The sequence below is a fragment of the Oncorhynchus gorbuscha genome, linkage group LG19, assembly GCF_021184085.1.
Source record: "Oncorhynchus gorbuscha isolate QuinsamMale2020 ecotype Even-year linkage group LG19, OgorEven_v1.0, whole genome shotgun sequence".
Lineage (NCBI taxonomy): Eukaryota > Metazoa > Chordata > Actinopteri > Salmoniformes > Salmonidae > Oncorhynchus > Oncorhynchus gorbuscha.
In genome coordinates, this window is record NC_060191.1 from 15,344,441 (window position 1) to 15,371,262 (window position 26,822).

The following is a 26,822-nucleotide window of genomic DNA, read 5'->3' on the forward strand; positions in this document are numbered from 1 at the left end:
GTAATGTGTGGGTGTTGTGGAACAACCTACCTGGAGAAATAAAGATAGTAATGTGTGGGTGTTGTGGAACAACCTACCTGGAGAAATAAAGATAGTAATGTGTGGGTGTTGTGGAACAACCTACCTGGAGAAATAAAGATAGTAATTTGTGGAACAACCTACCTGGAGAAATAAAGATAGTGATTTGTGGATGTTGGGGAACAACCTACCTGGAGAAATAAAGATAGTAATGTGTGGGTGTTGTGGAACAACCTACCTGGAGAAATAAAGATAGTGATGTGTGGGTGTTGTGGAACAACCTACCTGGAGAAATAAAGATAGTAATGTGTGGGTGTTGTGGAACAACCTACCTGGAGAAATAAAGATAGTAATGTGTGGGTGTTGTGGAACAACCTACCTGGAGAAATAAAGATAGTAATTTGTGGGTGTTGTGGAACAACCTACCTGGAGAAATAAAGATAGTAATGTGTGGGTGTTGTGGAACAACCTACCTGGAGAAATAAAGATAGTAATGTGTGGGTGTTGTGGAACAACCTACCTGGAGAAATAAAGATAGTAATGTGTGGGTGTTGTGGAACAACCTACCTGGAGAAATAAAGATAGTGATTTGTGGATGATGTGGAACAGGAAATCGTCATGCCCAAATAGATAAAAATGCTCTTGTATGTTGATACTGTTCGCTGGTACTCAGTGTCAGTGTAATATCCATTTTTTATTTGAAAAATAACTTACATAAATCTCTGTACTCAACCATACTTCACCAAGACATAGCCTTGGCATAAACACATTGCACCAAAACAAAAGAAAGAAAAGGCATTCAAAGGGTAAATAACATGTCTTTGTCATCATGTGAGACATTATTCCTATTCCAAAATATTGTCATCTATTTGTGTTTGCTTGTTTTATTCAAATTTCTAATATGTACAATGTAAATCAAAAACGAAAGTATATAGCTTGTTATAGCGACAAGATATCGGATGGACATTAGAATGTATTGGTTTAACATGGAAAAGGAATAACGTCTCAGTTTATTTTCATTCAGACATAACTGTAAGATTCATATACCTCCCATACACAAGAAGCATTTACAATTACTAAAAATAAAAAATAAACTGGTCTTGGCTTATAAATAAACTAATAAAAATATATTAAATTAATTATATTTTCACAAAAACAAAAAAACTAAATTCATATTGTGTGGCAATATCCCATGTTGTTTGACCTTGTGTTTTTCCTCGTCCTCAGAAACAGTGCCTGAACTACACAGCAATATACAGGACATAAGTTGTATGTTTGCCGCTTCTTGCTTGGATATAAATATCCTTCTTGCTGTACCAATACAGATTATTTTTGCATGTTAGTTAACAATACTGAAATAAAATACACTCGCAACCATAACTTTTTTTGTCAACCTCCAATGAATATAAAATATTTTCCCTTGTCTTTTTTTTGTTGAAAAAGTGGAAATAAAATATGATCTAGGGGTTAGTGGAATGTTTTGTTAAAACGTTTTAATAGTTTGGCCATGAAAGTAACTAATGAATTTTCTGTAGAATTCAATTGAAGGTGAGGGGGGGGGGAGTAACGAAGTTGACATGCACTGTACAAGAAACTGCAAAACTCCCAAACATCCTCTTTATCAAAACATGCTGAGTTACTTTAAGGTGTGCCCAAGCCATGTTGCAGAAAATCCTTTTCAACATGCTTGTTCAACAAATCGCCCAAAAAGACATATTGAAACGATACAGAGCTGTAAAAGAAGCAACAGTCCTGAAACTCTGGACAATATCAGGGGGATGCCCTGGGACAAGGGAGAGAAAGAGACGTGTACAATTTGCACATAATGTTTATCTTTATAAGGCTTGTAAAACCTTTACAATGAAATAAATCATTTACATTTATTTTCATCATCACTTTGTCACATAAACAGTTTTTTTGTTAAATAACTCCAAAAGTTTTTATTTGAGTTTCTCTTACTGTATGTCTGCCAAACACAGACTTATGTTATGGATGGTCTAAAGAATGATAAACAATGTGTCTTTTTTTTATCACGCTGTTGCACTCACTCCCCTTTGAAAACCATGCACTAGTGAAATTTATATTTAAAAAATAATATAAATTGTTGAAAATGGCTGATGTGTTTTATTTGTTTTTCTTCATCTTTTTTTGCAAGTCGCAGCCTCAAGAAAATAATGGTCTTTTTTTGCAAGTCGCAGCCTCAAGAAAATAATGGTCTTTTTTTGCAAGTCGCAGCCTCAAGAAAATAATGATCTTTTTTTGCAAGTCGCAGCCTCAAGAAAATAATGGTCTTTTTTTTTCAGCTAAATTTTTGTGCATGCAAAAAAATCTTTTTTTTAAATCTTCATTTAAATGTCATACAATATATCAACAGAGAAATAATAATGTTAGGTCATAAAAGTTAGTCTTGTTGTGGGTTCTGATCAATAGATTCTGGAGTGTCGATAGTACAGTAGCCACTTCTGTATTGCCTTTAGTAACTTTAGTATTGTCTCTCTCTGGTGTGATCTACTACTATTTTGACTAGGGCCTTATATTCGGAGTCTGAGCTTTAGTTGGGACACCCCACCTCTCCAATTGCAATGATCCTCATAGTTCCATTTACACATCTAGCTAGGTCTGTTGGCGTGGCATGACCAAGCTTCTGGACAGGACAACACTGTCAGTCACCCCTTCAGGTATGCAAGTACATCGACAATAAAACAAACAAAAAAACAAAACAAATAATTATAAACAAAAACATGTATTTTTCATTCGAAAAGGGCTTCTGTAGAACTCATCGAGCGGGTTCCCAGTTCCGACCCCCATGGCTTAGATTGGATGAAAACCTGGAATCGCTCGATTTAGAGACCATTCCTGGTGCTAAGGAGTCCGTTACGGCCTTCTAATCCGAGCTGGTGCTCAGACCCGGCCGAAGGAGCGACGCTCGCTACGCACAATGTGTGCGACATTTTTGTCAAAACACAGGATCACGTTTGCACCCCTAGAAACAGGCTCAGAAGACACAACATCAAGCATGCAGTGTAACCGGGGGGCGTGACCTGTCTGTCGCAGCATGTTCAACCTCAACACTGGGTGCTGCTACAACAATGCTATCAGTCCACACACTGCTATGACCGGCTATCCAATGACGTTTGGGAAGCTCTTCTTGTCAAGGGGGCCAGGGTAGGGTCCACCAATGAGGAAGGAGGAAAGAGCTTGAACCAGCCAATCACCATGTTAGACAGGTCCAGCTCATCTAAAAGTATCTGAACTGCTCCCATAAAGGATTTATGGTCCATGCGTCCGTAGTCTCCCCATACAATGATCTGTGGAGAAGAGGGTTTATTAGACATGTTATTATAATATGTTAGAGGCCTGCATTTGTTTAGAAAGTATGTGTGAACTGTGAAGTATTTATCAAGGCCTGGTAGAACATAGTTTACCTGTAGAACTTTCCCTCCAGGAGCCTCTTCGAAAGGCAGTTGCTGCTGGTAAAGGGGATCCAAGGTTTTTCTTGCTACTTTTGTTTTCTTTTTGGCTATGCAGGCTCCGTTTTCCAAAAGATACACTTTTACATATGGTGCTATGAAGAGAGAGACAGACAGAATAGTTACAATACTATTGGCAGCATTATCAGTTGGTTCAAGCTCTGGTTACAGTAGTGACCAGTTGGTATTAGCATGAAGTTTGTGGCTGTGGGTTCTATTCTATTCTACTCACATACAGGATACAATTTTTTTTATGTACTCACGGTACTGTAAGTAGCTTTGGATATGTGTGTCTGCTAAATAGCATATATTAATATATTATACATCATGTAGTAAATTACCTGGCAGTGCCTTGGAACCTGGTTTTCCCACAAGGCCACGGGCTCGGATCACTTCCACCTCCAGCGCTCCTTTCTTGTCTACGATTCCAATCTGGATGTCACCTGAACAACACACACCACAGCCAACACAATGTTAACACTCCATTCACACAATACAGATATCCTTTCCGTATGGACTGGGGTCGCCAAAGGCGTCTTGACACGTAAACCAAATACATAATTCATTCAGAATCTCTTGACACAACATTGTTCCAGGAATCTGATCCACCCACCCATGGGTGGTGTAGCTAGCGTCTGTCGTCCAACCAGCTGGGCTGGGCCTAGTCCATCCAGGAAGTCAGAGAACTGGGCGTCGGAGGACAGTCTCACACCAGGGAAGATCAGGCTGGAACGGAAGGGAGAGAGGACACAGGTAACTAATGGAGACTGAAGAAAAAGGCCTCAAAGTTTGAACTTGCTTATTTAGAGTTGGCAAGATCCAAAAAAAGACTCAAATGAGCACCCCAAACCTACATTTGACCTGTTGATGACTTCAACGAGACTTCTCGTAATAAGTGAGAATGCTATGTCTACAATTAACCTACGCATACCAATGTGATAATGTACATTGGAGGGATGTACATTATCACATTGGTATGCATTAGACTTCACTTACTTTCCCTCGGAGCTGTAGCTGTTCATGCTGCCGTCGGTGGACTCCCTGCTGGCCTGCCGAGTCATCCTGCTCCTCATCTCTACGGCCAAGCCCGTCTCTGTGCTCCTCTGCACGGTGCTGCGAAGCTTCTTCCCACCTGCTTCTGGACAGAACAGAGGGACAGAGCGGCAGAAAGAGATAGAGCGAGGGAAAGGGAGAAAGGGGGAAAGAGAGAGGGAAAGAGAGCAGGGGGGAGAAATAGTCAATACATTGCTCTCAAGTGTGTGCTTTGCTTTCGAATTACATACAGTAGGTTATTGTAGACATAGCATTTTCACTTATTACGAGAAGTCTCATTGAAGTCCTCAACAGCTAGATCACACTTCCACTCTATGGCAATTCTACCATGAACTCTCTTCTCAGAGCACTGCAAGTTCCATGTGATCATTTAGCAAAGAGATTTATTAAACATAAAGTGCCATATTACAGAAATATTTTTTTAAACAGTTGTGTGCGTGTACGTGTGTGAGTGTGTGTATGTGTGTATGTGTGTTAGTGTATGAATGGGCTAAACAGAAGAAGACCATGTACATCCCTCTTCCTGCTATGCAAGAGCACCGGCTGCCTGCTCTGCAGGGTTCTTGCTCTAGCTTAGAGTCTCTCTCTCTCTCCCCCCCTCCATCCCTCTGTTCCACCTAGGACTGTTCAGTGTCTGGCCTCCCACAACTGATACAAGGTGACAGCTGACCGCCCCCATTAGACCCACTGAACATCTCCTCCAATCTATGTGACAGCAGGCCCTGCGTAGGGCACATGGCCAGGACGTGGCTGGAGCTGCATTCTTTGCAAACCACCAAAGAGGGCCAGGAGAGGGATATACTGGAGGTAACTGTAGGAGCAGGTACTGGTACAGGTCAGCCACTGCAGAGCTCTACACAAGTCACATGACAGGGCTTTCAGCAGAGAACTAAAGAAACAAAATGGCCGTTCCTTCAAATACAAAAATGCATACGGGATACACCGGACTAATTAAAAGTGTCAAATGGTAAAAGGTGAACTAATGGGACTGTCTTGTCTCTCAGTAAGGAATGTAGGAAGCAGAGGTATTGAGTTCTAGCAGTGTTATTAACTCTGAGAATAACCAGGGTAAAGAGAACAAATTTAAAGAGAGCTAATTTATGTGTCAGACATGACCACTGGACACACTGTCAGGGAATGCATGTCAACATAGAGAGTGAATGTTCCTCACTCAATGCTTACATACGTAAGAGTGGTTCTGCTTTATCACAGGAACAACCTTTCTGTGGGCAACACACAGAGGGGGTAATAAAGCCCTCTATAACCAAGACCTCTTACAGTTTGAAGAGCACTCAACAATTCCTCATACTCTGTGTTCAAATAAACTGCAAGTAATCTGGCAGATATTCATATTGTCCTTAATGCAATTTCCATCTCTGTAACTTAAAATGTGTGTGTGTGATTTCAAAACGCCTTAATTATACTCTGGTTACTGTCCCTGCCACCAGCTTCTCTCACTTCCTGTCTGCCTGCCTGCCTGCCCGCCTGTCTCCCATCCACAGGAAGTACAGACTCTTAGAATCAGAGGAAGATAGGCCTCAGGCAGGACCTCACTGCTGAGGCCAGAACCCTGGCATCTCAGCTATTCAATGACATCCACCTCCTCATCCTCTCCTCAGCACTGACAAAGCAAACTGGATTCAGATACGCTGAGAGTGACGTCTAAAGGAATCTAAAGAGCTGCCAGTGTGACAGTCAGGCTCCCAATGAGCGATGTGCTGAATGATCAGCTGAATGAATCAAAGAACATTCATTCAGCTGAATCAAAGCTAAGGTCAACCTGACCACTGTATGTACTGCGGTTAGCATGCATATGGTTGTATCTGAGGTCATTATGGATGGCAATACTAATAAAGGAGGAGAAGCTAATCTATGAAATAGCTTTTTAATGGCCGGTCAACTGTTTTTAATGATGCATTTTATACCTTATTGCAGTAATGCTGAATAAAGGTGTGTGATTATGATGAGACTGTAGGTGCCATGAGCCAGGCCACACACACTCACACACACTCATACACACACACACACACACACACACACACACACACACACACACACACACACACACACACACACACACACACACACACACACACACACACACACACACACACACACACACACACACACACACACACACACACACACACACACACACACACACACAGCCGTTGTCATGGTTTGTTATTAAGGTAGAGTATTAAAAAGATTACGGAGTGGATTTTTTAAAGCTCACCCAGACAGATATATTCAGTCAAATTAAGCTACTACCATTGAAAGTGCACATCATTAAACTCCATATCCCAATAAAAGGGAAAAGAATATAGAAAAATATGTGTTCTGGAAAGAGATAAGGATCTGTGAAAGACAGAAAAAACATGTAAAGCATTTAGAAAATGCTGCAGTGCATCCAGCCCCAGCCGTGAAACACTGCTCAATGAAAATGCGTCACTTTGGAGTGGTAGAGATATACGGGCTCTGGGAAAATCATACAACGTCATTTTCCCAGAGCCCATCTAGATGCTAGAACAAAACCTTCATTTGAGGAGCTATTCTCTGTTGGAGTCCTGAGATACTCTAAGATACTGTCTTCACGTAACATAAACTACACATCAAAGACTCACCTGCAGTGTCACTTCCATCCAATCAAATGACTGTTTACGAACATCATCAGTACAGTTTGTGTCATCTGGGAGAAATGTTTATGAACAGAAACTTGATTGGACGCACATTTTGGGTCGACTACTCTAGTACCTTTAACTCCAGGTATGGAAGCATTAAAGTCAGTGTCTACCCAGAAAGAGGATTGGATCGACTACTCTAGTACCTTTAACTCCAGGTATGGAAGCATTAAAGTCAGTGTCTACCCAGAAAGAGGATTGGATCGACTACTCTAGTACCTTTAACTCCAGGTATGGAAGCATTAAAGTCAGTGTCTACCCAGAAAGAGGATTGGATTGACTACTCTAGTACCTTTAACTCCAGGTATGGAAGCATTAAAGTCAGTGTCTACCCAGAAAGAGGATTGGATCCCAGAAAGAGGAAGCATTGGTGTCTATTGATCGACTACTCTAGTACCTTTAACTCCAGGTATAGAAGCATTAAAGTCAGTGTCTACCCAGAAAGAGGATTGGATCGACTACTCTAGTACCTTTAACTCCAGGTATGGAAGCATTAAAGTCAGTGTCTACCCAGAAAGAGGATTGAGGTGAAGGGGGCTGGAGACTATTATCTCAACATTCCAGTGGATCATGTCTATTTCAGAAGAGTCTATTAAAGTCTATTTATAGGAGGAGGGTAATACAATCCCCCTAACCCAGCTAATACAAGCACAGCTAATACAATCCCCCTAACCCAGCTAATACAAGCACAGCTAATACAATCCCCCTAACCCAGCTAATACAAGCACAGCTAATACAATCCCCCTAACCCAGCTAATACAAGCAGCTAATACAAGCCCAGCTAATACAAGCTAATACAATCCCCCTAACCCAGCTAATACAAGCACAGCTAATACAATCCCCCTAACCCAGCTAATACAAGCACAGCTAATACAATCCCCCTAAACCAGCTAATACAAGCACAGCTAATACAATCCCCCTAAACCAGCTAATACAATCACAGATAATACAATCCCCCTAACCCAGCTAATACAATCACAGCTAATACAATCCCCCTAACCCAGCTAATACAAGCACAGCTAATACAATCCCCCTAACCCAGCTAATACAAGCACAGCTAATATAATCCCCCTAACCTAGTTTTATGAAAACATATTCTCAACACCCACTCAGAAATAAAACAGCTATAAACACACACACTAGACACTAGAGACGAGGTCAACACAATATCTAAATCTATTCTACCGCCCACACTAAAACAAATAGTGATTCATTCCAATCGGGACAAGACAAGCATGCTTGCCATTGGTAAGTGATGTCGATGAGGGAGCCAGACAGTGTTTCAGAATAGAACATCAGATCTAAAGCAGTAGCCAATGACACAAACAGGGAAGTAGCTACTCAAGTACGAGAAGCCTCTCCAAAAACACACTGAGCATGCCCATCCACCAGCAACACAGTACTGTACCACAGCTAATACTACAACAGCCTCCACCCTCCCCGTGCTCCCTCTCCCCCGTCAGGTCATCAGTCAACCATCAGTCCATCCCTCCCTCTCCTCTATCCCCCGCTCCATCTCCATCTCTCTCCACCCCTCCAGCCGTTCGTCTGCTCCCTCTCTGCCCGCTGCCCCTCTCCATCCCCCCATCCCATCCCTCAGCTCCTGCCTCTCTCCCCCTTCAGCTCCTGCCTCTCTCTCCCTTCAGCTCCTGCCTCTCTCCCCCTTCAGCTCCTGCCTCTCTCCCCCTTCAGCTCCTGCCTCTCTCCCTCCAGCAGCAGCAGCAGCTGTGTGTGTCTGCCTCAGTGTCCCAGGTTTAGAGCCATCTCGTCTTACCTCCGTCATCCTCGTCGAAGGAGTTCATGCAGGGGAAGTAGTTGGCCAGCGCCTCGAACGACGCAGACAGGCTCATCTTGCTCTGGGAACGCTGCATGCGCATCCCGGACCCCGGGGCGCCAGCCGCTGCAGTGGCATCATGCCCCTGCCTACCCATGGTCACTGATCAACCACTGATCACCTGAGTCAAGTGGCTAGTGGCTAGTGGAGGTTACAGGTCTCCAGACAGCTCTACCGAGGATAACTGAAGAACTGGTTGAACGCTAAAGCCCAAGAGAAAACTATGGTGCTGTCGTAGCAGAATGACTCTCTGATGCAGCTCTTTGTGTTGTCTCCCTGTGCTGCGTAGTGTGAGACTGGGTTGAGAAAGAGCTTGCTTGCCTCTCTGCTCCGTGTTAGTGCTCTGTGCTATGTGCCTGCTACTCAGCTCCTCTCCCCCCTCTCCTCTTCTAACACAATTGGGAGAAGGAGAGGGGGGGGGGCAAACTGCATCCTCCTCAGCCAATCAGAGGGCTCACTGCTCAGGCGCACCTCGGCTGCCTCTCCAGGCAAAGGAGCTCTACCCAGAGATACGACTCACTGAACCTCACTAGCTCCTCTCTCTCTCGCACACATGCACGGATACACAAACACACACACACACACACACATATGCATGCACAAACACACACACACTCAAACGCAAAGACACAGAGGTTCCTGTGACAGCCAGCCATTAGGGGCATAAACAACCCTGAACAGCTATTCCACTCACAGTTCACGTGATAGATCTCCATCCCCCTCCCACCCCCACCCCCACCCCCACTCCCCAGCAGCGCAGTTCTCTTCAGTGTTTTTCCACCAAAGATTGCAGCAAACCCCATGTAGCCAGCTATCCCACTCTCTGTTTACATACCCATGAATCATCAGTACAGTGGCTTTGAAATTATTGCCATTATCGAAGGAGAATTCACTTGAGCTAGTTCAAATTGACCATCTGTTAAAAAATGGTCATTTGTGAGAGAATCTCACAAAATGGCTGTAAACCGAATTCTTGTCTTTGAGACATCACATCCTTCAACATCATTTCAACCACCAACACTACAACATGGACTGTTTGAATTAGTCGCCATAAACACTGCAGAGTTCATTATGGCCATCTCTGGCATCTCTCTCTTCAACCTGAGGCAACAGACATCCTCTAAACAGCTCACTTCAGTACTGGGAGTGTGTGCGCTTGGACATGTTTGGACCAGCTTGGACCATCCATCCAGAACCACTTCCGTCCAGATCTCACAGGTGGTTCCTAAGATCCTTACTGAGCACAGTAAAATTAGATTGTAAAGGCATGTGGGAGAGATGCCCTCTATACTAATGTAGGACATCAGGCTTGGTGAAGAGAGAGCCCAAAGTGCCTGTAGAGGCAGTTTAGCACTGAAACAACAGACAGCTAAATTGTGCTGTTTTAACTATCTTGTCAGAAAATCAACTGCCTTGCTTTTTCTCAGAGAAACTGGCAGAATAGACACAGTACTGGTCAATTACTGAACAAGCACTGAGCTGCTCTCCTTTAAATATAGCATACCTCTGGGCTACAGTCCCTCACTGGGAATAAAAGTCCTCACGAATAGAAACACTGCAACCTATTTCCACGAAATAAAATCGCCCAATTTCCCCTTTTGTACATTGAATGGCATGTTCTCATCTAGGTCAGATGAACAAGTAAAGGAAATTAGACAGAAGAGAAGAACACCACCTGAACCAATTGGGTCATTTTAATGTGTCATCTGACTGTAGCAGTTTGGAATATGACAATGAATCGACCAGACAGAGAGTTAAATATGCGTACTAAACTCTTTTGACTTTCGCGTAAATCCCAAATTGTTCTTAATGGGAGACATTTACCTTTTTACGTGCACTAAAGTCAGAGTACAACTCATTGTGTATTAATGAGGATCCTGCTAACACCTCCTCCTACGTATCACAACCATTAGACACACCATTAACTTTGAGGTAGGTGATCCGGCAGAGGATTAATGTTTTGGAGTGGCACCAATAATTATTAGATCGTTATAATGAGTGAGGTCACACTAACAAGCCAAATGTACGTGCATCTTTATATTTCTGGACTATTCATTATAGAGTGTGACACACTCATAACTACAGGAAGAAGACAGAAGATAGTGATAAGTGCAGTTTGTTAAATAGCCTTGTCACTTGACATGGCAAAGGGTGATGTGTTCTGTTGGTCTCAGAGCTCTAGTACTCTACTGAATGCTTGGCTGACCCCTGACCCCTGTTCCATTAGTTCTATAGAACTAAGAATACCCAACAACATTCTATATGTTTCAAAGAGTAAAGGACTTGCAGAGAGGTAGATTACTACAGCACATGTCAATGAAAGCATCAGAGGAAACGTATTCTTCCCTGCAAAGATACACAGCTTTGATATGTCTTTACCTAGCAACGTACATGCAACATTGCCATAACAACCCAGAGCTACTGTAAAACAAGAGTGTGAAAGATTCAGAGGAATGGTCCAGACGTTCTGGGAAGTGGAATGGTACGTGGCTCACTGACCAGGTGACTGTGATCGGCGTTCAACGAAAACAACACGCTGTGCAGGTGCCGTGTGCCACAGCTTTTCCACCTTCGGCGTAGCCAACCCTCCACCTTCCACCCAACCAAGGACCAAGAGATGACGTAAAGACCAATGACCAAGGTGTTGAATAGAATGCACAGACTCGTCGGAAGAAAATGAGATTGATTACATAGCCAGCTGGTTTATTTCCCACATGTCTGTCTGTGTAGATCTGGTGTCCAAAAATAGAGTCCACTTCACACTCCTTTCAGAGGACTAAAAGTAAATAAATGAAAGCCAGGGGGCTGAAATTTCATTAATTGTGAACTATACTGCACATGAGTAAGAAAAGGTCTCTCTATTGAAGTAATTCATATTAATTAATGCAGCAAGATAAAAGTCTGGCATTAGAATAAAGCATAGAAGGTCAAAAGAAAAAGAAACTAACTGTGCTCTATGTTATCTTCATTTCTGTATTCAGTTCTCTGTCCAACACTTCCTAAGGAAACAGAGCATTAAAGCCTCACTGATCAATTAGTCTACAGTAGAGGTCTACAGTAGAGGTCTATGGGCCTAAAGTAGATGCCTACAGACTGGGGTCAAATAAAGAACATATGTGAAATACTTTCAAATACTTGGTCTTTGTTTGATTTCGTTTCCCTGTTACAATGGAACCAATGATATATTGCACACTTCAAATCAAGCGCACCTGAATCACTTTCAATATGCATTCTGACCGTGGTCTGAAAGTCCATAGACCTTCTACCTTTATAAGACTGTACAGCAATGACGGTCTCAGCATCTTTGACTCTTTCCCAACAACGTGTACAATTGTTTTTCAGATGTATTAGTCATTGCTTCACAAACAGAGATACAGTGCCTTGCGAAAGTATTCAGCCCCCTTGAACTTTGCGACCTTTTGCCACATTTCAGGCTTCAAACATAAAGATATAAAACTGTATTTTTTTGTGAAGAATCAACAACACGTGGGACACAATCATGTGGAACGACATTTATTGGATATTTCTAACTTTTTTAGCAAATCAAAAACTGAAAAATTGGGCGTGCAAAATTATTCAGCCCCCTTAAGTTAATACTTTGTAGCGCCACCTTTTGCTGGGATTACAGCTGTAAGTCGCTTGGGGTATGTCTCTATCAGTTTTGCACATCGAGATAATTTTTTCCCATTCCTCCTTGCATAACAGCTCGAGCTCAGTGAGGTTGGATGGAGAGCATTTGTGAACAGCAGTTTTCAGTTCTTTCCACAGATTCTTGATTGGATTCAGGTCTGGACTTTGACTAGGCCATTCTAACACCTGGATATGTTTATTTTTGAACCATTCCATTGTAGATTTTGCTTTATGTTTTGGATCATTGTCTTGTTGGAAGACAAATCTCCGTCCCAGTCTCAGGTCTTTTGCAGACTCCATCAAGTTTTCTTCCAGAATGGTCCTGTATTTGGCTCCATCCATCTTCCCATCAATTTTAACCATCTTCCCTGTCCCTGCTGAAGAAAAGCAGGGCCAAACCCTGATGCTGCCACCACCATGTTTGACAGTGGGGATGGTGTGTTCAGGGTGATGAGCTGTGTTGCTTTTACGCCAAACATAACGTTTTGCATTGTTGCCAAAAAGTTCCATTTTGATTTCATCTGACCAAAGCACCTTCTTCCACATGTTTGGTGTGTCTCCCAGGTGGCTTGTGGCAAACTTTAAACAACACTTTTTATGGATATCTTTAAGAAATGGCTTTCTTCTTGCCACTTTTCCATAAAGGCCAGATTTGTGCAATATACGACTGATTGTTGTCCTATGGACAGAGTCTCCCACCTCAGGTGTAGATCTCTGCAGTTCATCCAGAGTGATCATGGGCCTCTTGGCTGCATCTCTGATCAGTCTTCTCCTTGTATGAGCTGAAAGTTTAGAGGGACGGCCAGGTCTTGGTAGATTTGCAGTGGTCTGATACTCCTTCCATTTCAATATTATCGCTTGTACAGTGCTCCTTGGGATGTTTAAAGCTTGGGAAATCTTTTTGTATCCAAATCCGGCTTTAAACTTCTTCACAACAGTATCTCGGACCTGCCTGGTGTGTTCCTTGTTCTTCATGATGCTCTCTGCGCTTTTAACGGACCTCTGAGACTATCACAGTGCAGGTGCATTTATACGGAAACTTGATTACACACAGGTGGATTGTATTTATCATCATTAGTCATTTAGGTCAACATTGGATCATTCAGAGATCCTCACTGAACTTCTGGAGAGAGTTTGCTGCACTGAAAGTAAAGAGGCTGAATAATTTTGCACGCCCAATTTTTAAGTTTTTGATTTGTTAAAAAAGTTTGAAATATCCAATAAATGTCGTTCCACTTCATGATTGTGTCCCACTTGTTGTTGATTCTTCACAAAAAAATACAGTTTTTATATCTTTATGTTTGAAGCCTGAAATGTGGAAAAAGGACGCAAAGTTCAAGGGGGCCGAATACTTTTGCAAGGCACTGTATGTGTTTTATTACGATCAATACAGCAAAAAGACGACAGATATTCAGGAAAATAATAGCACCTCACACGACGGGAATCCCAAGAATGCTACTCATCAGATGATAACAGCAAGTCCGGGGCAAAATAACCCAGAAATGACGCGGGTGGTGAGCAGCAACATAAAGACATCAAAGACTGGTTGGTCTTTGGGGAAGAAAACGTGTGTGATTGATGGCGCAGGGTGAGGCCAAGCGTTAGACAGAGAAACAGAACCAGTCAGTCTGCAAAGTGTAAACACAGCCTAATGGAGCTGTCCTGTCCTTCCTGCCCCCTCTGTTTCCTCTCTCTCTAATGCCCAGTCAACCACCGTCATACAGACCAGCACAACAGCAGCCCTCAGACCATACAGCTAGGGCTATAATGGCAACTGATACAATACAGTCATACATACACACACAAACACACACAGCAGCCCTCAGACCATACAGCTAGGGCTATAATGGCAACTGATACAATACAGTCATACATACACACACAAACACACACAGCAGCCCTCAGACCATACAGCTAGGGCTATAATGGCAACTGATACAATACAGTCATACATACACACACAAACACACACAGCAGCCCTCAGACCATACAGCTAGGGTTATAATGGCAACTGATACAATACAGTCATACATACACACACAAACACACACAGCAGCCCTCAGACCATACAGCTAGGGCTATAATGGCAACTGATACAATACAGTCATACATACACACACAAACACACACAGCAGCCCTCAGACCATACAGCTAGGGCTATAATGGCAACTGATACAATACAGTCATACATACACACACAAACACACACAGCAGCCCTCAGACCATACAGCTAGGGCTATAATGGCAACTGGCAGTGGTACAGCAGCCCTGGCAGTGAGGAAGTACAGCTTTCCTCCAGCTCCTGGCTCTGAGAGCTACCTGCCATCTGCCACACCAACACTACAGGACTGATTCAGGTCATCCTGGTGACCACAAGCGGAAACCACAATTATCTTCACAAAGGAGAACGGATTTGAAGACTAATCATAATGATATCATGTCATATTGTATAATATCATATTGTATTGTTTTGTATTGTTTCAAATCACATGAGATCAGATCACATGACATACATATAGAGTAGGGAGGAAGCCAAAGTATGGAGTTTGATCCGACAGCTCATTCCATTTCACAGAGGTCAGCCAGTTAGTCAGGCAAACTTTACAGTAACAGTCAGAGGAACTACAGGATGGAAAGTCCACTGACGCCGAGGAAACCAAAAGAGGCAGATTTCTGGGAAGAAGAGAGTGTAAAAGAGAGTTCTGGTTTGGATACTTGTCAAAGCTACATTAACACTGACATTGAGCCCTAGTCATTAACACACATTAGCCCTACACGTTGTTTCCAGGAACCAATGCAATCCTTCAGGTCTCAGGCAAGGTCACACGCACGCACGCTTCACACACACACAGAGCTTACAGTATGTTGTTCATACTATCATCAGTTTGTGAGGAAAGTGTGCCGTGTGTGGAGGTGGACACACAAGGTAAGGTGAAGTAGGACACTGAGCTGTGTAAAGACAGCAGCAGCACAGTGACTACCTGTACTCGGTGGTGTGAATACACTGACAGACAGAGAGGGAGAGAGAAAACGAGAAAATGAGAGCGAAGACGAGAGAATGAGAGAGCGAGAGAATGAGAGATGTTATGACAGCCGAGGGATGGCGTTCAGAGTCATTCAGAGTCAAGATAATCATCTATATTTCAACTTGCAATCACGTTTCACATTCCACTCCCTCATACAGTATACATACGCATCAGTAGTGTTATGATACAGAGTATCATACCTCATACCAATGGCCTGTGAAGGCAATATCATGGATATGTCATCATCAAACAAAATACTAGTTAAAAAGAAAACAAGAACATTTCCCAACAGGAATAGGACATTCAAAAACCCAACTGTTGGTGACTAAGAGGATATAGACATCCAATAATACATTTTGACAGACTGCTCATAGCTCTTCCTCATTGAAAAACAGTAGTATTACACATTGGAACAGAGTGGGAGGACAGAAACAGAACATCTTTAGCTGTGGTTAAAACCGAGGTGAGTGGGTGAGTGATATGTTTAGCACAGCTGTGTTGAATGTCTGTCTGTGGGCTGTCAGTCTGTCAGTCTGTCAGTCTGTCAGTCTGTGGTCGAGGGAAGAGCTGACTTGGTGACACGGGAGCCATATGCTAGGGGAAGGGGCATGGGGTGAGTCACGTTCCAAGCTGACAGACTAACGGGCTGTCAGTGGATGAGACGTTGACCAAAAAACAACAGTGTTATGTTACATAAGCTGATTGGCCAATGGAAAAGCTGCTTCATGGATGGATCATCCCTTTTCTATAATTCAATGGCACCCTATTCCCTATGTAGTGCAGTAGTTTTGACCAGAGCTATGGGCCCTGGTGAAAAGCAGTGCACTATAAAGGTAATAGGTTGCTATTTGGGATGAAGCCTAGGCCTTTCTGGGGAACCTGAATGTTGTAACGAGGTGACCTATTAACGAATGGCAACACAGTCAACAGCAGAAAGAAACCGAAAAAAGACCACACAGCTTAGGGAGCGAGTGAGGCAACTGGGGAAAACCTTACTAGTCATTATTGTAATAGCATTTAGCAGACACCTTTCTCCACAGCAGCTTCTAGTTAACAATAACACATACAGGTAACTGACAGAATAATGTCAACACTTGAGTAAATAAGGGATACATACAGAGCCTTCTGAAAGTATTCAGACCTCTGGACGTTACAGCCTGATTCTAAAATGGATTATATTACATTTACATTACATTTAAGTCATTTAGCAGACGCTCTTATCCAGAGCGACTTACAAATTGGTGCATTCACCTTATGACATCCAGTGGAACAGCCACTTTACAATAGTGCATCTAAATATTTTCAGGGGGGGGAGGGGGTGAGAAGGATTACTTTATCCTATCCTAGGTATTCCTTAAAGAGGTGGGGTTTCAGGTGTCTCCGGAAGGTGGTGATTGACTCCGCAGTCCTGGCGTCGTGAGGGAGTTTGTTCCACCATTGGGGAGCCAGAGCAGCGAACAGTTTTGACTGGGCTGAGCGGGAACTGTACTTCCTCAGTGGTAGGGAAGCGAGCAGGCCAGAGGTGGATGAACGCAGTGCCCTTATTTGCAGTGCACTTATTAAATAAATACAAGTATTCTGCAATCTACACACAATACCCCATAATGACACAGTGAAAACAGGTTTTTAGTCATTTTGCAAATGTATTATCAATAGAAGGTATTAAAACCTTTTATCTCTGTCAGCCTGATCACCGACAACGATGAGACAGCCTATAGGACAGTGTGGTGCCAGGATAATAACTTCTCCCTCAACGTGATCAAGACAAAGGAGATGATTGTGGACTACAGGAAAAGGAGAGCTAAGCACACTCCCATTCTCATCGGCAGGGCTGTAGCGGAGCAGGTTGTCCACGTCACCAACGAACTGTCATGGTCAGTTTGGTGGTGATGTGGACACCAAGGAACTTGAAGCTCTCAACCTGCTCCACTACAGCCCCGTCGATGAGAAAAGGGGCATGCTCGGTCCTCCTTTTCCTGTAGGCCACAATAATCTCCTTTGTCTTGGTCAGATTGAGGGAGAGGTTGTTGTCCTTGCACCACATGGTCAGGTCTCTGACCTCCTCCCTATAGGCTGTCTCATCATTGTTGGTCATCAGCTAATTTAATGATGGTGTTGGAGTCGTGCATGGCCGTGCAGTCATGAGTGAACAGGGAGTACAGGAGGGGACTGAGAACATACGCCTGAGGGGCCCCTGTGTTGAGGATCAGTGCGGTGGATGTGTTGTTACCTACCCTTACCACTTCAGGAGGGCCTGTCAGGAAGTCCAGGATCCAGTTGCAGAGGGAGGTGTTTAGTCCCAGGGTCCTTAGCTTTTTGATGAGCTTTGAGGGCACTATGGTGTTGAACGCTGAGCTGTAGTCAATGAATAGCATTCTCACATAGGTGTTCCTTTTGTCCAGGTGTGAAAGGGCAGTGTGGAGTGCAATAGAGATTGCATCATCTGTGGATCTGTTGGTGTGGTATGCAAATTGGAGTGGGTCTAGGGTTTCTGGGATAATGGTGTTCATGTGAGCCACGACCAGCCTTTCAAAGCATTTCATGGCTACGGATGTGAGTGCTACGGGTCTGTAGTCATTTAGACAGGTTAACTTAGTGTTCTTGGGCACAGGGACTATGGTGGTCTGCTTGAAACATGTTGATATTACATACTCAGAGAGGGAGAGGTTGAAAATGTCAGTGAAGACACTCGCCAGTTGGTCAGCACATGCTCGGAGTGCAAGTCCTGGTAATCCGTCTGGCCCTGCGGCCTTGTGAATGTTGACTTGTTTAAAGGTCTTACTCACATTGGCTGCGGAGAGCGTGATCACACAGTCGTCCGAAACAGCTAATGCTCTCATGCATGTTTTAGTGTTACTTGCCTTGAAGCGAGCGTAGAAGTTATTTAGCTCATCTGGTAGGCTCGTGTCACTGGGCAGCTCTCGGCCTTTGTAGTCTGTAATAGTTTGCAAGCCCTACTACATCCGATGGACATGGGAGCCGATGTAGTACGATTCAACCATAGTCCTGTATTTACGCTTTGCCTGTTTGATGGTTTGTCGGTGGGCATAGCAGGATTTCTTATAAGCTTCCGGGTTAGAGCCCCGTTCCTTGAAAGCGGCAGTTCTACCCTTTAGCTCAGTGCGAATGTTGCCTGTAATCCACGGCTTCTGGTTTGGGTATGTGCGTACAGTCACTGTACACACATTCAAATCAAATCAAATGTATTGATATAGCCCTTCGTACATCAGCTGATAACTCAAAGTGCTGTACAGAAACCCAGCCTAAAACCCCAAACAGCAAGCAATGCAGATGTAGAAGCACATTCCCTCTGGTTTTACATTTAACATGCTGATAGTAATGAGGTAAAACTGATTTAAGTTTCCCTGCATTAAAGTCCCCGGCCACTAGGAGCACCGCCTCTGGATGAGTGTTTTCCTGTTTGCGTATGGCGGTATACATCTCATTGAGTGCCGTTTTAGTGCCCACATCGGTCTGTGGTAGTATGTACACAGCTACGAAAAATACAGATGAAAACTCTCTAAGTACATAGTGTGGTCTACAGTTTATCATGAGATACTCTACCTCAGGCGAGCAAAACTTTGAGACTTCCTTAGATATCATGCACCAGCTGTTGTTTACATGTATGCATAGGACCCCACCCTGTGTCTTACCAGGCTGCTGTTCTATCCTGCCGATAGAGTGTATAAACCGCCAGCTGTATGTTCTTAATGTCGTTGTTCAGCCAAGACTCACTGAAACATAAGATATTACAGTTTTTAATGTCCCGTTGGTAGGATATACATGCTTTCAGTTCGTCCAATTTATTTTCCAGTGACTTAACCTTAGCTAGCAGGACGGAGGGCAAAGGCAGATTAGCTACTCGTCACCTGATCATCACAAGGCACCCTGATATTTTTCCGCAAAATCTCAGTTTCCTTCTTCAGCGAATGACGGGAATCTGGGCCTGCTCGGGTGTCTGTAGTATATCCCTCCCCTCTGACTCATTGAAGAAAAACTCTTTGTCTAATCTGAGGTGAGTTACCTCGACTAACCTGTGCCCCTGTACAGGTACCCCCCTGTATATAGCCTCGTTACCATTATTTTATTGTTGCTCTATATATATATATATATATATATATATATTACTTCAGTTTATTTAGAAAATACTTTCTTTTTTCTTAATTGTTGGTTAAGGGCTTGTAAGTAAGCACTTCACTATAAGGTGAAATGCCTGCTGCTGTATTTTGCACATTATTTGATTTTGATGGTCATCTCAGTGACCAGATCTCAACCCAATTGAATACTTATGGGATATTCTGGAGCGGCTCCTAAGACAGTGTTTTCCACCACCATCAACAAAACACCACATGAGTCAAACTTGTAGAATCAATGTCAAGGTGCATTGAATCTGTTCTGGCTTGTGGTGTCCCAACGCCCTTTTAAGACACTTTATGTTGGCGTTTCCGTTTAATTTGGCAGTTACTTGTAGATCAAGTATAAAATGTACCCATGCCATAATTCATAATTCAAGCCATAATAAACGCTTGGATTGCGTCCTACCTGACAGGTCGCTCCTACCAGGTGGCGTGGCGAGAATCTGTCTCCTCACCACGCGCTCTCACCACTGGTGTCCCCCAGGGCTCTGTTCTAGGCCCTCTCCTATTCTCGCTATACACCAAGTCACTTGGCTCTGTCATAACCTCACATGGTCTCTCCTATCATTGCTATGCAGACGACACACAATTAATCTTCTCCTTTCCCCCTTCTGATGACCAGGTGGCGAATCGCATCTCTGCATGTCTGGCAGACATATCAGTGTGGATGACGGATCACCACCTCAAGCTGAACTTCGGCAAGACGGAGCTGCTCTTCCTCCCGGGGAAGGACTGCCCGTTCCATGATCTCGCCATCACGGTTGACAACTCCATTGTGTCCTCCTCCCAGAGCGCTAAGAACCTTGGCGTGATCCTGGACAACAAACTGTCGTTCTCAACTAATATCAAGGCGGTGGCCCGTTCCTGTAGGTTCATGCTCTACAACATCCGCAGAGTACGACCCTGCCTCAGACAGGAAGCGGCGCAGGTCCTAATCCAGGCACTTGTCATCTCCCGTCTGGATTACTGCAACTCGCTGTTGGCTGGGCTCCCTGCCTGTGCCATTAAACCCCTACAACTCATCCAGAACGCCGCAGCCCGTCTAGTGTTCAACCTTCCCAAGTTCTCTCACGTCACCCCGCTCCTCCGCTCTCTCCACTGGCTTCCAGTTGAAGCTCGCATCCGCTACAAGACCATGGTGCTTGCCTACGGAGCTGTGAGGGGAACGGCACCTCAGTACCTCCAGGCTCTGATCAGGCCCTACACCCAAATAAGGGCACTGCGTTCATCCACCTCTGGCCTGCTCGCCTCCCTACCACTGAGGAAGTACAGTTCCCGCTCAGCTCAGTCAAAACTGTTCGCTGCTCTGGCTCCCCAATGGTGGAACAAACTCCCTCACGACGCCAGGACAGCGGAGTCAATCACCACCTTCCGGAGACACCTGAAACCCCACCTCTTTAAGGAATACCTAGGATAGGATAAAGTAATCCTTCTCACCCCCCCCCCCCCTTAAAATATTTAGATGCACTATTGTAAAGTGGTTGTTCCACTGGATGTCATAAGGTGAATGCACCAATTTGTAAGTCGCTCTGGATAAGAGCGTCTGCTAAATGACTTAAATGTAATGTAAATGTAGTAAAGTGGCTGTTCCACTGGATGTCATAAGGTGAATACACCAATTTGTAAGTCGCTCTGGATAAGAGCGTCTGCTAAATGACTTAAATGTAATGTAAATGTAAATAATTCCCACAAACACACCAGTCCAAAATGAAGAGGTACTGTCTGTCCAATATTGAGAACAGTTTGTTTTCATTTTGCAACATTTTGCTAGAGTTCCCTACACGGTGAACATGACCTCTTGTGTTGCTAGCACCATTACTCCAATCAACAGAATCGTCATGACAACCACAAAGAGTGTTAAGTAGCACCACTTAACCAAGAAGAGAAGTACTGTAATGTACTGACGGAAGAACATGATAGAGACAAAAACACATAATAAAAGTGCCGACATGTTGGTTCGGTAGGCATGGACGGGCACATGGGACAGATGTGAGCCAAAAGACAGGTGTCCCAGTCAGCTCACTCACACGTGTCCTGCTCTGCATGCTCAAAACTGCTTTTTTGGCCGTCTTATTTTTCTGTAACTATGGCTACATTATTGTATTTAACTGGTTTTATTCAATTCATGTATTTGTTACAAAAAAGTCAAAACAAAGACATTAGTTAACATCGTGGACAATGCAAAGCACATAAAGAACCTGCTGTACCATGTGCCATTAGACAACATTAAGTTACTCATTCAAAAATAATATCAATGATAGAATCACTGCCTCGTGAATAATCACTCTGAAAGATATTTGGTACATCAACATTTGATCCTAATACAAACCTTTCTTTGTAGAAAGTCTTTGTAGAAACGCAAAACTGCACATTCAAAACGATGAGAATAACACAGAGTTAACATATAAATAAGCTAAGCTAGATGCCCTCAATCTCACACAAACTATCAACGAACCTACCAGGTACAAACCTAAATCCGAAAACACGGGCACCCTCATAGATATCATCCTGACCAACCTGCCCTCTAAATACACCTCAACCAGCATCCCAGTGATCACTGCCTCATTGCCTGCGTCCGTAATGAGTCCGCAGTCAAATGACCACCCCTCATCACTGTCAAATGCTCCCTAAAACACTTCAGAGAGCAGGCCTTTATAATCGACCTGGCACGGGTATCCTGTCAGTAGAGGTTGCCTGGTTATTCTTTAAAAGTGCTTTCTTCACCATCTTAAATAAGAACGCCTCATTCAAAAAATGTAGAACTAAGAAAAGATATAGCCCTTGGTTCACTCCAGACTTGACTGGCCTTGACCAACACAACCAATAGAACCAATACACACTGTCAGTTAGGAAAGCAAAGGCTAGCTTTTTCAAACAAAAATGTGCATCCTGTAGCACAAATTCCAAAAAGTTTTGTTACACTGTAAAGTCCATGGAGAATAAGAGCACCTCCTCTCAGTTGCCCACTGCCCAGAGGCTATCAAACACTGTTACCACCGATAAATCCACGATAATCGTGAATTTCAATAACCATTTTTCTACAGCTGGCAATGCTTTCCACCTGGCTACCCCTCCCCTGGCCAACAGCTCTGCACCCCCCGCAGCAAGTTGCTCAAGCGGGGTGCTTCTCCATCACCCAAATCCAGGTAGCTGATGTTCTGAAAGAGCTGCAAAATCTGGACCCTACAAATCATCTGGGCTAGACAATCTGGACCCTCTCTTTCTAAAATTATCCGCCGCAATTGTTGCAACCCCTATTACTAGCCTGTTCAACCTCTCTTTCGTATCGTCTGAGATCCCCAAAGATTGGAAAGCTGCCTCGGTCATCCCCCTCTTCAAAAGGAGAGACACTCTAGTCCCAAACTGTTATAGACCTAAATCCATCCCGCCCTGCCATTCTAAACTCTTCGAAAGCCAAGTTAACAAAGAGATCACCAACCATTTTGAATCCCACCGTACTTTCTCCGCGATTCAATCTGGTTTCGAGCTGTTCATCGGTGAACCTCAGCCACGCTCAAGGTCCTAAATTAAATCGATAAGAGACATCACTGTGCAGCAGTCTTCATCGACCTGGCCAAGGCTTTCGACTCTGTCAATCACAGCATTCTTATCAGCAGACTCAATAGCCTTGGTTTCTCAAATGATTGCCTCGCCTGGTTCACTAACTACTTCTCAGATAGAGATCAGTGTGTCAAATCGGAGGGCCTGTTGTCTGGACCTCTGGCAGTCTCTATGGGGGTGCCACAGGGTTCAATTCTCGGGCCGACTATTTTCTCTGTATATATCAATGATGTTGCTCTTGCTGCTGGTGATTCTCTGATCCACCTCTACGCAGACGACACCGTTCTGTATACCTCTAGCCCTTCTTTGGACACTGTGTTAACAAACCTCCAGACAAGCTTCAATGCCATACAACACTCCTTCAGTGGCCTCCAATTGCTCTTAAATGCAAGTAAAACTAAATGCATGCTCTTCAACCAATCGCCATTATAGCAGCAGCCGTTATAGCAGCAGCCGTTATAGCAGCAGCTGTTTTAGCAGCAGTCGTTATAGCAGCAGTCGTTATAGCAGCAGTCGTTATAGAAGCTGCCGTTATAGCAGCAGCCGTTATAGCAGCAACCGTTATAGCAGCAGCCGTTATAGCAGCAACAGCCGTTATAGCGTTATAGCAGCAGTCGTTATAGCAGCAGTCGTTATAGCAGCAATATAGCACCAGCCGTTATAGCAGCAGCCGTTATAGCACCAGCAGTCGTTATAGCAGCAGCCGTTATAGCAGCAGCCTTTATAGCAGCAGTTATAGCAGCAGCCGTTATAGCAGCAGCCGTATAGCAGCAGTCAGCAGTTATAGCAGCAGCAGCAGCCGTTATAGCAGCAGTCGTTATAGCAGCAGTCGTTATAGCAGCAATATAGCACCAGCCGTTATAGCAGCAGCCGTTATAGCAGCAGCCTTTATAGCAGCAGTCGTTATAGCAGCAGTCGTTATAGCAGCAGCCTTTATAGCAGCAGTCGCTATAGCAGCAGCCGTTATAGCAGCAGTCGTTATAGCAGCAGCCGTTATAGCACCAGCCGTTATAGCAGCAGCCGTTATAGCAGCAGTCGTTATAGCAGCAGTCGTTATAGCAGCAATATAGCACCAGCAGCAGTCGTTATAGCAGCAGCCAGCAGTTTATAGCAGCAGTTAGCAGCAGCGCTTTAGCTTTATAGCAGCAGTCGTTATAGCAGTCAGTCGTTATAGCAGCAGTCGTTATAGCAGCAGTCGTTATAGCAGCAGCCAGTTATAGCAGCAGCAGCAGTTTATAGCAGCAGTCGTTATAGCAGCAGTCGTAGCACCAGCCGTTATAGCAGCAGCCGTATAGCACCAGCCGTTATAGCAGCAGCCGTTATAGCAGCAGCAGCAGTCGTTATCGTTATAGCAGCAGTCGTTATAGCAGCAGCAGTCACCAGCCGTTATAGCAGCCAGCCCTTTATAGTTATAGCAGCAGCAGCAGTTATAGCAGCAGCAGCTTTATAGCAGCAGTCGTTATAGCAGCAGTCGTTATAGCAGCAGCAGTCGTTATAGCAGCAGCAGCGTTATAGCAGCAGTCAGCAGTTATAGCAGCAGTCGTTATAGCAGCAGTCGTTATAGCAGCAGCCGTTATAGCAGCATAGCAGCAGTCGTCAGCAGCCTTATATCATAGCAGCAGTCGTTATAGCAGCAGTTATAGTTATAGCAGCAGTCGTTATATCAGCAGTCGTTATAGCAGCATAGTCGCATAGCAGCAGCGTTATAGCAGCAGCCGTTATAGCAGCAGTCGTTATAGCAGCAGTCGTTATAGCAGCAGCCGTTATAGCAGCAGTCGTTATAGCAGCAGTCGTTATAGCAGCAGTCGTTATAGCAGCAGTCGTTATAGCAGCAATCTAGCACCAGCCTTTATAGCACCAGCCGTTATAGCAGCAGCCGTTATAGCAGCAGCCTTTATAGCAGCAGTCGTTATAGCAGCAGTCGTTATAGCAGCAGTCGTTATAGCAGCAGCCGTTATAGCAGCAGTCGTTATAGCAGCAGTCGTTATAGCAGCAGTCGTTAGCAGCAGTATAGCAGCAGTCGTTATAGCAGCAGCCGTTATAGCAGCCGTTATAGCAGCAGCCAGCAGTTATAGCAGCAGCAGCAGTTATAGCAGCAGCAGCGTTATAGCAGCAGTCGTTATAGCAGCAGTCGTTATAGCAGCAGTCGTTATAGCAGCAGTTATAGCAGCAGTCGTTATAGCAGCAGCAGCCGTTATAGCAGTCGTTATAGCAGCAATATAGCACCAGCCGTTATAGCAGCAGCAGCAGCCGTTATAGCAGCAGCCTTTATAGCAGCAGTCGTTATAGCAGCAGTCGTTATAGCAGCAGCCGTTATAGCAGCAGTCGTTATAGCAGCAGTCGTTATAGCAGCAGTCGTTATAGCAGCAGCCGTTATAGCAGCAGCCGTTATAGCAGCAGTCGTTATAGCAGCAGTCGTTATAGCAGCAGTCGTTATAGCAGCAGCCGTTATAGCAGCAGCCGTATAGCAGCAGTCGTTATAGCATAGCAGCAGCCGTTATAGCAGCAGCAGTCGTTATAGCAGCAGTCGTTATAGCAGCAGTCGTTATAGCAGCAGCCGTTATAGCAGCAGCCGTTATAGCAGCAGCCTTTATAGCAGCAGTCGTTATAGCAGCAGTCGTTATAGCAGCAGCCGTTATAGCAGCACCGTTATAGCAGCAGTCGTAGCAGCAGTATAGCAGCAGCAGCAGTCGTTATAGCAGCAGTCGTTATAGCAGCAGCCAGCAGTTATAGCAGCAGTCAGCAGCCTTTATAGCAGCAGCCTTTATCGTTAGCAGCAGTCGTTATAGCAGCAGCCTTTATAGCAGCAGTCGTTATAGCAGCAGTCGTTATATCAGCAGCAGCAGTTATAGCAGCAGTCGTTATAGCAGCAGTCGTTATAGCAGCAGCCAGCAGCCGTTATAGCAGCAGTATAGCAGCAGCGTTATAGCAGCAGCCGTATAGCAGCAGCCAGCCGCAGCAGCCGTTATAGCAGCAGCAACGTTATAGCAGCAGCGTTATAGCAGCAGCCGTTATAGCAGCAGTCATTATAGCAGCAGTCGTTATAGCAGCAGTCATTATAGCAGCAGTCGTTATAGCAGCAGCCTTTATAGCAGCAGTCGTTATAGCAGCAGTCGTTATATCAGCAGCCGTTATAGCAGCAGTCGTTATAGCAGCAGCCTTTATAGCAGCAGCCGTTATAGCAGCAGTCGTTATAGCAGCAGTCGTTATAGCACCAGCCCTTATAGCAGCAGCCTTTATAGCAGCAGTCGTTATAGCACCAGTCGTTATAGCACCAGTCGTTATAGCAGCAGCCTTTATAGCAGCAGCCTTTATAGCAGCAGTCGTTATAGCAGCAGTTATAGCAGCAGTTATAGCAGCAGCCAGCGTTATAGCAGCAGCCGTTATAGCAGCAGCAGCAGTTATAGCAGCAG

The 26,822-nt window shown here is 44.3% G+C and overlaps 1 protein-coding gene across 1 annotated transcript in view; it reads right to left on the minus strand.

Moving 5' to 3' along the window:
- Window positions 1-693: 693 nt before the first annotated feature.
- The window catches only part of LOC124006088 (regulating synaptic membrane exocytosis protein 2-like), a 324,465-nt gene continuing 298,336 nt past the window's right edge, over window positions 694-26,822 (minus strand). The window contains 5 exon segments of the mRNA XM_046315851.1: window positions 694-3,326; window positions 3,444-3,583; window positions 3,830-3,931; window positions 4,102-4,214; window positions 4,485-4,626. Coding sequence (XP_046171807.1) covers window positions 3,129-3,326; window positions 3,444-3,583; window positions 3,830-3,931; window positions 4,102-4,214; window positions 4,485-4,626 — 695 coding nt within the window. The 3' untranslated portion in view covers window positions 694-3,128.